General features: G+C 39.8%; 1 protein-coding gene across 2 annotated transcripts; it reads right to left on the reverse strand.

The window, feature by feature from the left end:
• Positions 1 to 1,256: 1,256 nt before the first annotated feature.
• On the reverse strand, positions 1,257 to 15,680 carry ovch2 (ovochymase 2). 2 transcript variants are annotated; one of them, XM_084936308.1, is made up of 17 exons: positions 15,567 to 15,680; positions 14,832 to 14,933; positions 14,617 to 14,714; positions 13,943 to 14,040; positions 13,669 to 13,841; positions 12,588 to 12,683; positions 12,325 to 12,503; positions 11,961 to 12,162; positions 10,463 to 10,495; positions 10,282 to 10,372; positions 9,658 to 9,791; positions 8,046 to 8,189; positions 7,525 to 7,649; positions 7,341 to 7,434; positions 7,131 to 7,262; positions 5,642 to 5,702; positions 1,583 to 1,684 (listed from the first exon to the last, which is right to left on the reverse strand). In XM_084936308.1, coding segments are annotated over exons 2-17 (1,746 nt in total). In that variant the 5' UTR covers positions 14,917 to 14,933; positions 15,567 to 15,680; the 3' UTR covers positions 1,583 to 1,683. The 2 variants fall into 2 exon arrangements, with proteins under 2 accessions (XP_084792433.1, XP_084792434.1); XM_084936307.1 differs by lacking the exon at positions 5,642 to 5,702 and having other exon boundaries at positions 1,257 to 1,684.
• Between the last annotated feature and the right edge of the window lie 1,880 nt (positions 15,681 to 17,560).

Raw genomic sequence — 17,560 nt, forward strand, 5'->3', positions numbered from 1 at the left:
TCTACAGGGGCACAAAATACTTTACTCACTTCAGAGAAAAACATGCTTTTCAGAAAATAATGAACTCGCGTATGAATATTTCCACAAAAAGGCATCCAATTCATTACTTTATTCAAGTTAAACACAACAGTGATAAAAGTTTCAGCTGGCATTAAATATGTCCTTGAGTTAACTAGTAATCTTTAACTGTGAGCCCAGTCTTAATGAATCACTGTGAAGCAAGTTCTTTCTTTTTTTTTCGGTACAAAGTAACCGAAATACAAAAAGGCAAGAAAAACAAAAATCAGCCTTTCCACCATATCTCATGATCAAACTTAATTTGGTTAAAAAAATCTGAGAAATTAGAGAACAATGTTCAAAAACTTGTTTTTTTATACTAATGAAAGAAAAAGTGGGGCAAATATTATGAATCCTTACATTGTTTTTAATGCATTTGTGTTTGAAGAACAGTAAAAAGTAAAAGCGCTCAATGCAGCAAAAGTCACTGTGAATCTATTGCAATAACACACTCTATCATTATAATCACTGAATGCATATGCATTAAAACAATAGTATTTTAATGTTGTACTATGTTGCATGGATTAATGCATCTTATTCTATAATTTAAGAATTTTTACAAATGCAAAGTACATAAGAACATATTATGGCAATGCATGCGTAAGCTGCAAGTTCATTGAATTTGTGCTTAAGTATAGCTCAGTCAGGACTATATTATTGACAATCACAAAAATTATATTTGGGAAAACAAAGCAGGCATTTATGATATTGGGCTGGGTGGAGGTGGGTTGCAAAGTGGTTTGCTCATATACTGCATCCTGTATGAGATTAGCTGGTTGGGAGTGTAGACTTTACCGGCTGACCCGTCACCTGATGTGGTGTTGCACTGAGCTGGTGTCCAGTTGATTTCCTGGGATTGAAGCTGAGTTTGGCTTTGTGGTCTTTTGCCACTATATTCCTTTTATTAGATACTATATTTTATTCTTTACAAAAATCATGGTTTTGGCAGTTGGAATTGCTAAAAATCAATGTAACATCTAACTTCATGTCTTTGGGAGTATCCTAAAAAAGATAAGCCAATTTTATTTGTACCCAGTAACAGTTGCAGCATTTTAATCATTTTGTTTAGTCACAGTCACCAACACTGATAAAAACATAGCACGGGGTGGAATAATGCACTCTGTGTGACTCTGTGTCAAGTCAAATGATTTAAAAGCAACAAATGTTGACCAAATCGCTGCAAAAGATTATGAGGCAGATTTTTAATACAGTCTTTAATACTTGAACATAACTTCAGGGTAAGAAAATAGCAAGATGACAAAATGGTGCGAGGAATATCCTGAGGTTTCTGTAACAAAAATGACTAAACTAAACTACCAGTGTGGTTCTTGAACTATCAGTATGTTGAAAACTGGAGAGCAAGCATTCTAGGAAACAGCAACAAGTAACAGACAAGCGATTGAAAACTCCCGTTTTTGCATTCCCAAGCAGCAGCAGCAGACTTGAAGACAGCAGAATGTAACAGGTAGCCTCCTTCCTGCAGGTTACTGTGCCAGCTCTGATGATTCACTGCTGTAATCTTCATCTACACTCTGGTCCACATTTAAGGTAACATCCTCTGAGGCGTCATGGTCCACATCGGCCCGGTGAGGCAGGGCTCTGGTTCTGTACTGCTGCACAACTGGTTCTGCAACACAGATGTTAAATTAAAAAAGATTTATGTGAACCAGTCGTAATCTCATTATGTAATTGTGGGATAATGTGAAAGCAAAATACTACATGAATACAACTAAGCCTGGAATGTAAAATCATTTTACTCCAATTTTGGACTCGAGTTTCCATCACTGTAAAGAAGTTAAACTACACATTCAGTCTCCGAGACACAATTTTGACATTATGTCTCAGTTTTTCTACATGATAAAGAAACAGTGCAGTAGTAAATGAAAGAAATCTGTCAGCATGACTCTGGGCCTAATTTGTAAGAAGAAAATGTGTAAAATTACACAAATCTATAGTTTAATTACTCTGGTGTATTGTGAATGGCCATGACGGGATTTTTATCAATAGGAAACGCTGTAAAAAAATTGTTGTGAAAATACAGTTAAAAGTCCTAATTCACATTTTCCAAAGCCACCCTTCGGGCTGGATTGGAGTCTTTGATTCAGGAACCTTATGTTTGACACCCCTCGTCTAAACAATAGATTCTTCCTGCATTAATAAATCTGTGCATTATATTTTGAAATGGAACTGATATAACTCATGTCTTAAAAAAAGTTTTGGGTAACACCTGATAATAATCACTAATAAAAGCTTGACTCACTGCAGCTTATTTTACAGTATATACCAAGGAGGATAATAACCTTCACAGTTATCAAGAAATGCCAGCAAAACGGGTTTGTTTGAGATGATCTGCACGTTTCCTGAAAACTGCGCCTGTGTGCATAGAAAATAAAAAAATACTAGAGATGTTTTTTGTTTGTTTTTTTACATTTGCAAATATTAAAGAAATTTAAATGGCAAATGCCGAATCAGAAATGGTATTTAGCAACAGCAACTTTTTTTAACTGCTTTACCTTCAGTACCCATAAAATATCACTAGAGGGCGCTCTGTACCCACACATTTGCACAGCCGCCTCAGTCAGGAGGTCTGAACCAAAACTTGTGTCTAGAAAAAAAGTTTGATTCGCTGATCACGTGAATCCTTTTCATGCTTCCTGTTGAGGACGATGGTTGATGATGTGTTAACTAAAAATCATATTTTAGGTACTCTCTATACTCAGCATGTGAAAATGTATATATATATAAAACACAAAGCAGCACAAAGAGAAGCATGAAAACCAAAAGATGCATCTCAAATGCTTAACATTTTAAAGTCAAAAGCTATCACTGCAGGTTACTCATCACCCTCTTTTAATATCAAATCAGTTAAATATTGTGAAATGAATCTAAAAATAATCTTTGGGGGAAACAGGGAGGCTATGAGGCCATAACAGTGGTGTGCTGTTGCATCATGTGATGTTTATCTCTGCCCAGCGCCTGTTGTGTTTACAAGCACCCAGACAGCCTGGTAAAAGAGAAAGCCCTGAACCCCGTCTGATTATCTTAATGTAATTAATGGATTTGTGATTGAAAGACAAATAGCTATGACCTTTTTTTTTGGTAAAATATACACCCGCCGCTCATTTTGTTAGGTCAGCTGCACATCAACACAAATGTGTAATCAGCCAATCACTAAATGCATTTAGGCATATAGACGTGATCAAGACGACCTGCTGAAGCACAAACTGAGCATCAGAATGGGGAAGAGAGGTGAGTCAAGTGAGTCTGAATGTGGCACAGCTGGTGATTCCAGACTGGCTGGTCTGAGTATTTCACAAACTGCTGACCTACTGGGATTTTCTGACATAATCATCTGTAGGGTTTACACAGAATAGTCTGAAAAATACAGAAAGAAAGTAAAAATCCAGCGAGTGGGAGTTCTCTCAGCTAAAATTATGTATTGATGATAGCTCAAATAACCACTTGTTACAACCAAGGCATGCAGAAGAGCACTTCTGAACACAAACTTTGAAGCAGATGGGCTGCAGCAGCAGAAGACCACACTGGGTACCTCTCCTGTACCTAACTAAGAAAAGGAAACTGAGGCTATAATTAACACAAGCTCACCAAATCTAGACAATACAAGATTGTAATAAAAGAAAAACTTTCACTGGTCTGAGTATCGATTTCTGCTGCAACGTTTGGCTGTTTGCATCAGAATTTGGCATAAAAACGTGGAAACATTGATCCACCTGCCAACTGTATCAACAGTTCACGTTGGTGGTGGTGTAATAGTGCGAGGGACCCTTGGTACCAACTGAGTGTCATTCAAACTCCACAGCCTACCCGAGCATTGCTGCTGACCATGTCCATCCCTTTATGACCAAAGTGTGACCATCTTCTGATGAGGACGTCCAACAATAACATGTCAGAAGCTTAAATGAGCTCAAACTGGTTTCTTGAACATGACAAATCAAACTGGCCTCAACAGCCGCCAGATCTCCATCCAATAGTAGTCTGGCTTCAGTCCTGACATCATTAAATAAACAACAAGCTTCGAGAAGTGATGATAAATCACAGAAAATATAAATTTCATAAAATTTTAGAGGCTAAAAACTGAAAATGTGACTGATCAGTTTTTACTTCTTGCTTCATGTGCGTCGTTGAAAACCGTCAACCATTCAAACATTTAAAAGACAAGAAGGCGCTTATTTTGCAACATACTGTAATACCTCCAGCCACACGTTAGTGTTCATTTAGCTTTCTTTCCTGACCACACCTGCCACCTACATTCATCATGAGTCATTTCATTTAATCAAAGTCTTTGAAACGGGGTGGAGCTTCTACTTTCTCAGAACTGGGAAGATGAGGTTCAGTTGGGAAAAAGCAACAGCAAAGCAACACCATGGTCTCACAGGTACTGGGTGTGGTGACGGTTAATCCGGCAGACATTGAAAGACAACTAACAGGTTTAGACAGAGAGCTGATGAAAAACAGAACAGATCAGAAAAAAATTACAAAATGTTTTCAATAAAAATAAAAGGTCATAACAGATCAGAATCCCAATTCAAAGGGTTAAAAAAAAAACCCCACTGAGAAGCGAGACAGTGAGAGAGGTGAAGGTGGAACCACACACACACACACACACACACACACACACACACACACACAGACACAGGTGGAACTACCTGTTTCTCAGGTGCCGTTGTCATGAGGGGCAGCCTGCCGAGGGACTGTCTCTGTGCAGTGCACAGTAGAGTCATTAAACATGGAAAGCTCGACTAAATGACTAGCATATACTGTATGTGATGAATGCACATGTCTCTTCTCAGAGGACGCATTACATCAAGACTCGTGGATTTGATTCTGAAAACTGATATGTTGCACCCACATACTAGTAGTAATGCCAAAGGTCTAATGCTCTTTAACAGCAGCTCACAGGAAACCCTCAGAGCTCTACAGGGTGTGAACTCAGTCAGAAACTGAAAGCCCTTTCTGTATCATTTTTGGAACAGCTTGCACTCAGATATTTAGTTTTTACAGAGCATTTCTCGGAAAATACCATGACAAAAACAAAGGAGGGAATTCATGAAACAATATCATCTGTTACAAAGCTTTAAAAAGTAGTTCAGTTATCTCGGCCCTACAAGAAGACTGTTTGAAAAAAAGTAATACTGTGTTTGACAAATTCATGAAACAGATAACATATAAAGCTGAACAGTCTTTTGGGAATGTGTTCATCAGCCTGCTTTCTACAAACTGTTGTTTCTCACATTTTAAGCGGTGACGCCAGTGTTAAATGTCTTACTGCCATTCTAAATGCCACTGACACAGCTTTGTTGGGCCCATAACACCACCGGTGGATAAGCTCAACACTTGGAGTTGGCAAATACCATTCATTCATTAATTCATTCACTCATGTATTCACTCATTCCACTCCTGACCAGCGAGCAGCTCCACTGCAGCAGCTCAATATTTAATGCCTTGCTCAGGAACTCCTGAGCAGCACGGACAGACCGGCCACTGTCACTGTTCTTTATTTCTTAATTAACAAAGAAAAAACACATTAAAGACAAAAAAAAAAAAAAAAAAGCAAAGCACCAACCAAAAGTTGTCAAAAACATCTGGCAGATCCTCAACATCTGTCCTCTTTTGGTTATGAAGGTCTGCAGAAAAATGCAACAAGATTTGTATCATACTTTCATGGGTAATTATTACCTTTATAGGTTTTACTTTTTAACTTTATGTCCTGAGTCTGATGACTCAGTGTTTTGTGTTTGTTTATATTGTCTTTTGTTCTCGTTTATTCTGGTTATGTCTTTTGTTAAGATTTGCTGTTTGGTAGGTTTCGGTTCTGTACTCCCTCTGTTCCTGTTCTGTCAGTTCTGAGTCTGTGTCTCTGCATATGTGTTGAGTTTCCTGTTTTACTTCGAAGGTCTGTGTGTTAGTGTTTTCAGTTTTGTGTGCTCCTCCTTCTCGTCTGTGTAATCAGTGTCAGCCCTGTCTCCCAGCTGTTTCCTCTCAGTCCTGTTCACTTCTTGTATTTAGTGTCTGCGTCTCTCCCTGCTCGTTGTCGCGTCATTCCCCACTGTGTGTTTTGTCTGCCCGCCTGTTTGCTTGTTTAGTTTAGTTACTTTGCCAGTTTTCTGTTTTGCCTGCTGTTGAGCAGTAAAGCTGAGTAGTTTTAAGTTCACTTTTGCCTCCACAAGTTTGCTCTTGGGTCCACAATTCCTGCCTTCACGCAGTCATGAAACTATATTCCAGTTACATTTGGAACACCATAGTTAGAAAATAATTAATGTCTCCAATTTGTAATTTTGATATTTGTATTTGGGGACATGGCTCTACTCTTGGCCTGAGACGTCAGAGAGCAGGGCAACAGGACTCGAGCACCGAACAGACGAGAAATATAACAACTAATAAAGTTTCATGTGTAATGAAAGGGTGGGAGATGGCACTGAGCTCATCAGCTGACCTGCTTGGAGTGCTGCCGACCGATCTGACCTGCCAGACTTGGATTTAATGAAAGGTCATTTTTAAGTGCAGCCATCATCAACTCAAGTGTGTAGGCATAAAAGAATATAAGGGAACGTGTGATATATATTGTTTTAAAAGTAAAGGTTTGTTTATTCTTGTTGGCCAGCATTTTTCAGAGGCTCATACTCACTAGGATACAGTAGATGAAGATAATTACACAATATTTAAAGTATTAAATTAAACAAAGCTCCACAAATTTTGTAAAGACAACAGATTATTGGGCTTTATTTTTTATTAATTATTAATTATTTTTTATTAATTAATGACTTGGATACTTTTGAATACATGATTAATTATTAAGTCTGGTGTCGTGCTTGATGAAATATGCAGCATAGAAGACAGATTTTTAACACCTGGCACCTGCAACATGTTAGTCTGCACATGTAAGTGGAGTGGCCTCCAGTGGAACAGAGTTCATAACATCTTTTACTTTTACAGGGAAATAAGATGGGGCCCACTGAAATGGTCTGCGGTCCGGCTACATTTAACCCATATCGCTAGACTTTTGGTATGTTAGTAGTTACTCAGTGGTGGGAAACACACGTGCAGTGGGGTACCTGTAATGCTGATGAATGTCAGTGTAGCCCTGAAACCCCTATGAGTGATGCTGCTGTCCGACGTAAACTGAAGCACCATGGTGCTGTGGTAGGAAAGGACAGGAGGAGGGATACTGCCGCCACACAGCAAGGCTAAACAAAGGAATGCAACAAGATATTGAGTGATACAGGTATAAAAAGATGAATTCTGATTTGATGTATCCATCCTACCAATCTCCTCTGTTCCTTCAACATCTCCCAGGACAGTGAGGGAATCATACAAGCATCTCTCCGACTCCTCCAGGTCAAAATCAGTAAACTCCAGCTGAAAATATAGAAATCAACCAGCTTTTAATCACACATGTCCTAATAATACCTTAAGAAGAATACCAGGTAGGTAAGTTGTGCAGCTCACCTTAACCACATGACCCAGAGGAGCATGGATTACCCAGTGGAGGACACAGTCATTACTGTAGGCTTGTGGGTGATTTGGACTGTGTATAGAAGCCTTATCTTCAACCAGAACAAGTGTTCCACATCCTGAGCGTGCACACACACACACACACACACACACACACACACACACACACACACACACACACACACACACACACACAAGCTTACATTAGACAGTTCAGTTTAAAACATTTAAAAACACTCATCTGCACACAAATGCACATCATTAGCCGCTGTTTTTAAACCTATAGCGTGTGTGTATTTTTTAGAGTCCTCAGTTAGCCTGTCGTTGTCTCAAGCAGCATCCACCTGCATAATTTGCTGTTTGTTACAAGAACCACAACCCACAGACACAGCAGAAGCTAAAATTGTGTATGAGCTGAGTACGCAGTGCGTGCATCACTCTGCCAGCTGTATAGTGTATAATCTGGATTGCATAATGCGCTCGTGTATGTTTGCAGTGTATGTTGTATTTCCCACCAGGATGAGAGTGTCCTTTGACCGCATGGTGCCTAATTACAAAGCCACTTCCTGCTCTCCTAATATCAGAGGAAAAGAGAAGTGTGGCATTGTGGGAATTATTTAGAAGAACTGGGCCGGGCAGCACACTTCCACAGAATATCCCTGAAACACAGAGGCACATGAAGACGTTTAGATATTTACACACACTTTTCTTGATATGTATTCCATGAACAAGATTCTCTCTTTGTCAGTGTGTGCGTTCGGGGTGTCATTCAGTGTTTTGCAAAGACTAAACCTGTGCTTACCAGCAACATTTGGCAGCATGGTCATCAAAAAAATCCTACAGAAAATCCTAATCCTACATTCATCAATTCATGTGAAAGAAAGAATTAGATACACTGTCAAAGCTGTGGGAAGCTTCATGTTTTCAGCCAAGTTGTTTACGATAAGATATATTATGTAGGCCAACCACATCCTGACCCTAGCACAGTTTTAACTCACAGCCAAGACACAGAAAAACTGCTACCTCTTACAGCCATTTGTAAATTATTTGAGCTGGCAATAGGAACATACCCTGTATATAAAAGATGGGCATAGCCTCCACAATACCACTCACTGGGTTGTGGGCTCTGTTTGAAGCCTCACAGTGGTTTAGCAACCATATTCACTTCTTTTTAAGCCACGAGTGACCACATTTGAAGCGGGGAGGGTAGAGTGCTGAGTTATCAGCTCTTACTGGCAATGGGTGCAACATCCACATCTGCTACTTAGTACTTGTAACAGGCTAACTTACAAGAACAGACGCACAACTTTCTTAGGTCTGTGCCAAATAGCAGGTCATGTTATTTGGAAGATAATTTTTTTTAAAAATCCAATAAGTGACTTAGTGAAACTGAGGCCCAGCAGAGAGCCATGAGCTACAGCTGCATGTGTCATCACATGTCACTCAGTGTGGCTACGCTTCTAATTTTAAGCCTCACCTGCATCCAAATGGATGAGGTGTAAAAACAGAGTTGTTACAAAAGGGGAGACCACATTATTTTTTTCACCAACATGTTTTCTAAAGGTATTTTAACATCGGGGTTTGAGGTTGCCATTGTGGGCACTTCTGCATGAAGCCCAGACATATCATAAATATTACTTCTCATTTCAAAGACGTGATATATAAGAATGTATTTTTAGAAATGTTTCACACGTCCTTTAACACAGCCATCCCCAGAGGTCCAGGCTGGCTCTGATACATCTTTAGTACAGTATAAGCTGGTATATTGGATTCCTTTCCCTTACAGTATCTGAATTCTTTCACCCATAAAGATGACATTTCACAACTCCTCCAATCGGGCTCCAAGTGGGAAAGAGTTAGGAGTCATTACTTCATGACCCCCATGGTTGCTCATATTAAATGAATGAAGGTGAACCGAACAGAAGCTCAATAACTGGCTTTTTCTTTTTTAGTTGCACATATATTGATATTTTTCATTACATTACTACAATAGACTACATATAATGATAGTATTGTGAGACTCTGTGATTCCCACAACATACAAAGTAGTTGTTATTGTTGATGTTAGCCAGGAAATGATTGTGAGTCAGTGCACTGTAAGCTGAAATGAAGGTGTTTGAAACTCACCAACAGGCCGATGGCTTCCTACTGAAACAGTGAGTCGATCATACCGACAGTACGAGTCGTTCTCCAAGTCAAAAAGATCGAACTCCAGCAGAATACTATAACCTGGAGGAACGCTGATGCTCCACAAACACAACCTGTGGGAAGGCATGAACAGTTTAACCAGGGCACTGTATTTTCCTTCTTTACATCCATATAATCCTGAGCTAAAAGTCAAATGTTAGTTTTTTAGAGTTTCTCATCCTCACAGAATTATAAGAAATATTGATTGCCAGTTATCTTATTAAGCATGGCGTTAGCTCAGGCAGCTTCTGGCACATCGGCTGATCTCAGTGACTGCTCATATCAGCACATCTGATTAATTTGCTTTAGGCTGCACATCTGCAAGCCACCTTATAACCCACCTCCACCCCAGCTTGTCCATTCAGTCTGCATCGAAATTAATTGATATCGCATCTGTTGCATGGACTGGTTGTTGCTCTCTCTGCCACTTTTAAATTTATGCACATAAATGGCCTCAAATGTAAATCACTACAGATGGAAATACAGTGTTCTCTTGACTACACTGATTCTGACTGAGCAGGCAGTTAGCACCGCTGCTTAGTTCTTCTCTGAAGTGTCACTCACTGGTTGTTGTCATAGCGATCGCCATGGAGCCTGGGATTTTTGATTACCCCGTTAATGTCAGACACAGGCCCATCTCTCACACTGCAGAGTCCTGAGACACACGCAAACATCAAAGAAGCATGAGCACATTATGAAATATAGATGAACAAGAGTTGGTCTAATGAGTGGAAAGACAACTCACTTGATGAAACCGTTGTCTGCTGCTGGTGCTCAGCTGAAAGAAGTAGAAAGATGAAAGAGAGAACATAAATATAAATGGAAGAACTTCATCTTTCATCAGAATATTTGTTTCTGGAGGAACTGTGGACAAAAACCCACAGAGTTAAACCGCAGATTAACGTAATCTAAAATGTTCTAATTAGTTAATTTATTTATTCAATACAAAATGTTTTTTCTCCTAATTTTCAGAATGACACTGCTGAGTTTAAACAATTCAAAAATGCCTACAGACTTGGTTTTTGTAACCTTTTCTTCTCATAAAAATAATAATAAAAATCTGTTCTAACCATGATGACAGCATCAGACTAAGTCCAGCATGCTTTGATAAAGCTCAGCCTCAAAAGTTGTCTTTGTTGGGATCCACAAAGTGGCCCCATATGGAGAAGCAACAGCTTTAAATTTTATCATGTTAAATATTAATAACAGCAGCAGCTGCTAAATGAACTGCAGACAGCAATCTGCTGCTCATGTTTGTGCATCACACACTGTGTGAAAGCTAACATCATCATACAGGGATGACACATACAAGATGCTATGCGTCTACTGTACAAAAGTCCTGAGGAAACCCTCATTTCTTCATATTCTGTTTGGAAAATGAGAATAATATGTTATTGTTTTCATAGATCCAACTACAGAAAGGCAAGAAATGAGACATTTTTGTGACAAACAGCAGTAACAAAGTATCAGATACATCTTAACTTTTGTTTATTGTTTATTTGAGTTATCTGTTGTGTTTAGACAGTGTTAAGTGGTTTTCTTCAGAGGAAAGAAGCACTGCTCTGATAATGGTCCGATACGAGGGCCGGAATGAAAATGAGTGACAAAGACACTGTATAAAAGGAAAACTTGGAAAGGCCTTCAGAGAGCCGGGAACAGCTATTAAGACTGCTCTTTAAAAACAGTTACAAGTAAGTCTGGCTCCTTGGAAGCAAAGTATAAAGAAAGGAAAGGTGACTCAATGCTTTTTCACAGTACTGTACTCACAACACTTAGAAAGCTGGGCGATTAGTTAAAGGAATGTCAAAAAGGCAAGTGTGTTTGTATATTACGTCATGAAGGTCTGTTTTTTAAGAACATATTTGAATCGATTGCTGATGAGGAAACAAAGAATCTTTACCTTCATCTCCTGATATTTCAATAAACAGACATTGTTTACATTCCTGTCTGTTACATCACATTTTGATGGTCAAGCAGCACTTTAAAGGTTAGGAAAACAGGTTTCTCACCACCTTGATATGTGGGTGGAGGCTTATTTACTGCAATATATTTCTACAAGCTTCAGCTACTTTTTAAGTTTGTCCCTGACTAAAATACAAAGTGACATTCAGATGTTATCAGATGGATCTCAGGGTGTAATAGCCACTTTGTACCAGCACTGTACTACCTCCATATATGGTTATCATGTGACACACCATGTGTATCACACTCTTTAGAAGCAAATATGCTGTATCAAAACCTACCCTCTTTCAATTTACGCTTGATCCAAGGCAGCAGCAGCCTGACATCAGTGAAAATCCCCGGAGAACCTCGTTTGGAAGGGGGGCGGTTGCTGTTGTTTCCCCAGCTCCTACCACATCCTTTACCCCAGGAAGTCACGCCCAGCACCACCCAGCGATGACCTTCTGACCCTGCTGGACACACCAAAGGACCTCCTGAGTCTCCCTGGACAGAGGATGAAGTCGTGGGTCAAGGGATGAGTCAATTATTTAAAGCTCAGTGGGATAGAATGACTGATTTACGGCACTGAATTGTGCTGTAAATAGAGCATCTGTGAGGATGGAGAAAAAAATCAGAAGTTATAGATAATGAAAAGATTTTTAATACCTGACAGGCATCTCTCCCTCCTGTCTCTGGGCCGGCACACAGAACTGTCATGCTCGGCTGAGGCCGGACGAGTCTCTGGTTCATCATAGAACCTTTAAGAGTTTGGAGGACATATTTACATTTGGCTCGGTCAACCAAATCCAAATGCACCTCTCTCAGAACCATAGGAAGACGACCCCCTAAGAAACAGTTACATAGATTGGAATAGATTAAAAAGCTCCAGTCTAATTTAACAATATTTAAAAGTCAGAAAAACGACATACGTTCCTTTATCCTCCCCCATCCAGCCGTCATGCAAGCGGTCTGAGGAAGGATACTGTCATTAGGTAAAGGCAGACATATCGGCTGGACACGAGCTCCTGTTGAAAAAGTCACATCAGGTCAAATTAAAAACCATGGTGGCCCGAAAGTACAAAACACAACAGAAACACAACATTCCTTGTTTCTGTTTTCACATCATTGCATCATGCTTGAATGTTATTCTCAGCAGTGTCCTTGTGTGACTTTTGTCATTGTTCAACCTGACAAAGAATCTGTAAGTTGTACTTGCTTGCATGTTAGCTATGTGTGTCCTGTGACGAGCTATGATGCTTCAAGCAAGCATGCAGACTGCATACACATCACTGTGCTCTGAGGATCTGAAGGAACATCTTAGAGCCATTACATATTAAAACTGCACTGACCTTCAGTCTGCTGCTCCCTTCTTTGCAAAGGGTCACCGCAGCAGATCTGCATATCTGATTGGTCAGACGATCTTCCTCACAACTCTTGAGGAATTTGTCTCAAACAACGAGTGGTCACATGTTAAGTGAATGTGTTAACCATGCACCATGTAGCCACACCATCCCAGCATTTCAAGCTTAAAAATTCAGTGCAGTCAGAAAACTTCTAATGTAACAGAGACCTCCCACCTAGATTCAGATACCCAGTTCTTGTAAAATAATCCAGAAGAAATTGGTTTTTTTTTTAATTTGATAGAAAGGGTTGATACAAAAGATATAATTCTATTTTTATAGTTGATTTGATCCATTTGTAGCCACATAGCTTTCTGTAATAACTCACTAGTTTGCAAAGTCCCAAAAGAGCATTTTCTCCTTTACCATATTGATGTCTTGAAACCAGATGTGACAGATGAGGTGTGGATCTGAGAAAACATGCTGATCGACTCAATTGCAAATCATCGGCAAATGAGCGGAACTGGACTGAAATTTACACAGTAGACTTGATTTTTTACTCAATATGACCCAAAATGCAGGTTTAAGGCACTTGTTTGAGTCCGAGTCGAACACAGTGATCAGTATGACACGTTATTTGATTTTGAACCAATGCGAACAGAAAACTTGCCCATCTGGATGCGTTGGTTCAGCTCTATGAGAGCTATGTCATAGTTCATCGGCAGAGCAGGGTTGTACTTTTCATGGACTGAGACAGACTTGACCAGAAAGACTTGCTCCTCCTCATCGTGTACTCTCTGGTCAAACTCTCCAACAAGGACTCTCACACCACTGAGAAACTCTCTAGAGAGAACATTCAAAGCTTATCATTTATTCCTGTTACATAAAATGTTCATTCAATTCTGCTCAATTATAAGTTGTGTCAGCGACATAACACTTTATACTTTGACAAAGATGTGAAGCAGTGTGCAGCAGTCATTATCCAGCAGTCACTCAAGATGGATCCTCCACAGAAATGAGAGCCCCTGTTCTGGAGGGAAACCTGAGGACAGACGATCCATAAGAAGATTAAGCAGAGCCGACAGCACAAGTCAGTTTGTCACTAAAAGAAAAGGCTGGTTTACCCTTTTCTTAGTTTACTATTTTTGTGTGTGTAATTTATTTAAATTTTTCTAAGGGAAAAACACACAGATGATTTAGAAATTTAAAAAAAAAAACTTTCAAAAGATTGTATGTGTCAAGTATGATATACTAGGTATTAAAGGGGTTAAACTGAGCAATTGAGCAACGAAGCAATTTATCCACAAAATTCCCTGGAGCTGTCCTTTTTGGTTCATAGTGTAAAAGGTTACTCCCATCTCTTTGTCATTGAGTGATCCTCAGGAAATACCAGCATGAGCAACCATGTCATGTTTGTGGAGGACAGAATACGTGGTGAGCCTGCATGGCCGGTGATAACCATCAGGGGTGAACAAGAAAGGAAAGCTCAACAATAACTTTAACCACTGATATGCATGTTTAAAGATAAGCAAAATAGCAGTCAGATCAGACAGCTAAGCTAAAGAAAAGAAAGAAAGAAAGAGAGAGAGAAACCTGAAAGAAGAACTAAATAACTGACCAACCACGGGTGTGATCCGTACATGGCTTCAGTTCCTCCTACCACCCTCAGAGAGGAAACCGTCGGGTTCCACACTTGAGAAATTCCACATTTTGAACCTAACAGAAAGCATCAATACTTTTGAGACCACTGACAACATTTTCCCTCAGCTCTGTGTCATTTTAAGACATGAAAGGTTGTGTGTTCCTTTTTTCAGTACCCATCCTATTACTCACCTGTTTGAGCAGCATGGATGTCAGTGTTTACCCAAAAATACAGGGAGAGCAGAGCGGCGGTGGTCCTCATCACTAACCCAAGCATGGAGAAAAGGTCTCATACTGGGCAGACAAAAAGGTTTATAAGGACTAGTGTGATGTGAGGGTATACTCACAAACAAACCAGTAAAGGCTGGCCGTGATGGTGATTGGCGAGTTCAAATGTCGCAGTAAAAATTAGTTGGAGAAAAGTGGTGAAAGGGTTTATCATCTCAAGGTCAGCTGTGGTGAGGTGTGCAGAGTGTTATTGGTGCCTCAAAAACAGGGCAGCAGCTGTAAAGCCTTCAAGGGGGAGAAACAGTCATAAAACACGCACAAAAGGACAGAGAGAGCACACTTACTGCCGCACAGCCTGTGTGAAAAGAAGTGCTGACGTAAAAGCAGACAGAGAGGAGGAAAAACGGGGAAAGCAGAGAAATAAAACGACAAAATCTTCCAAGTGTCAAAGCTGCAGCCTCTGTGAATGAGTCCTCTGAATCATCTGACATTCAGAAAAATATTTACATTTTTAAAATTTCACACAAAAATCTCATTTTCAGAGATGTTTGCTTTATTGGATATTAGATTAACACCACTTACTGTATTGCTTGGTCAAAAAACGTGTTGTAAAAGCTTAAAAATAACAAGTCCTGATCGCATTTGTCACTTTGTGATAACAAAAACGACAACAGGCAGTTGAAAAGTTATTTTACTTACCAGAAAGCAGCACTGTGAGAAACAACTGTGAGAACGTTTCTCTTTTTCTTAACCTGTGCTACAAAAAATACCTCAACATGAGAGTTTCCTCTCCCAGTTACATTTGCAAATGACTGAGAAGTGCAGAGGAGTATTCTGCTCTGTGAGAGGTGGAAATTAGATACACACCGAGTGTCGCATATCAGTAAAGTATCAGTATCAGTAGAGTATTCCCAAAAGGAAAGTGTACTGTAGATATTTTAAGAAATACATTGTTCCAACTAAAACCAGTGGGTTACAAGTAAAAACAGATTTTCATCCAAAGCTGCTCATATTGTTTCATTAACAGCCAGGAAGACATGAGTGTGCAGGTATGATCATAATAATCTGTTAGGTTAATATATTTATATATCCTCTCTTCTGGCTCTGCTTTGGGCTCCACCAACTACCAGCTTCATGATAACTTTGTAACTAGATTTGCTGACCATATAAAGCACAGACGGCATAAAAGATCCACTTAATTCTCAGATCCTAAAGTGAAGCGTGAGTGCATTAAACCTGCATCTCTTTTAACTCCACCAGAGGTTGATGTCTGTGGTTGCAAAAAGAATTGTGGTTTCTACAGAGTGAGTTTATTGACGTAGTAAATTACTTATACTGAATAAAACATTAAATCCATTTTGCAAGTTTTGATCATTCTAAAGGTCGTTACACATCGTATGTGTAATGAAAAAAATGACACAACATGCTGAATCTTCCATATCTGACCTCGTTGTGTAATGTGTACACACACCAAATGCACTTTAAAAATAAAATTATCAACATCAAGCAACATCCTGTTTTGTTGTGTCTGAGGTTACTATTTCCATCTCGCTGTGTAATCTCTACCGCTGTGTGATTTGAGGTACGAGCTCGCTTGTTGCCAAATTCAGTGATCCGATTAGTTAGATCTGTTGTATCTGAAAAATCAGAAGAATCGAGCTTGGTTCTGAGTACGCTTTTGGTGTGAGCGGCTGCATTATGAATAGTCCAAAAAACATTTTTAATGCACGAAAGATTCACATGGATTTTACGTGTCCTGAAAGCCTTGAGACTCAAAAAAGGTGGATTGTGCAGGATATCACCATCAGAATCGACCCTCACTCATCACACCAAGATGGCGACACTCATCTCAGGGTTTTTAAACAGGAGTTCACAAACCAGTGGGTAGCTACGTCCATCTTTTGTACGGTCCATGGCCTAAATCATAAAAAGTAGCAGTGCAGGCCACGGAACAACGACGACGAGCTGAAAGACGTTAAAAAGCTCCACAGATTTGAGGTGAACTGCAGATTACAAATTTCATGACAACTCAATAAATTACATGACAACTATGACAGGCACAACCACAGCCACAAGTATCCCTGCTATCAACTTTCCACATTCTCATTTCCCGGCTTTACTCAGCAATCCCACGGAGGGTTTTCCAAGTAACTCACATGAAAACAATTCCAAAAGCTTTCATAAAGTACTTATAGATTGAATCGCCATTTTGTTAACAAGTACACAAATGAGCAGCTATTGACCACGAGTGTTTAAAAGCCTGCACATCAGCATTCCCTGAATTATAAATGGAATAGATGTTTAGTGTGTAAGTGTGTATTTATGTGAGTGTTTTCTGCCTCGGGGCTCCCACTCTAAGCCTTATAAGCCCCCTGCTTCCTGTTTATGCAGCCCAGTGGCCCAGACCCCACAGGGTGTACATGGCTGGATGTGACTCAGTGCTTGGCATAGTTGCTTGGCCACAGTTGCCGGGGCTGCTGTTGCCAGGTGTTGCAGAGAGACGCGTAAAATACCGTGCTGTCGGTAACAATTGGCATAAACAATAAATGGAAGCGTGAAACGAGGTCAGCCATCAACGGATCATTGTCTTCATTTCTCTTGTTTGTGTAAAGCTGGACAAGAGGAGCGATTAAAGGTTCCCTCCTCACACATAAATCCAGACCGATGTCTGAGCAATATGTAGTAGCTGTACA

This window comes from Perissodus microlepis, chromosome 7 (assembly GCF_051167445.1).
Source record: "Perissodus microlepis isolate ML-2025 ecotype Zambia chromosome 7, ASM5116744v1, whole genome shotgun sequence".
NCBI lineage: Eukaryota > Metazoa > Chordata > Actinopteri > Cichliformes > Cichlidae > Perissodus > Perissodus microlepis.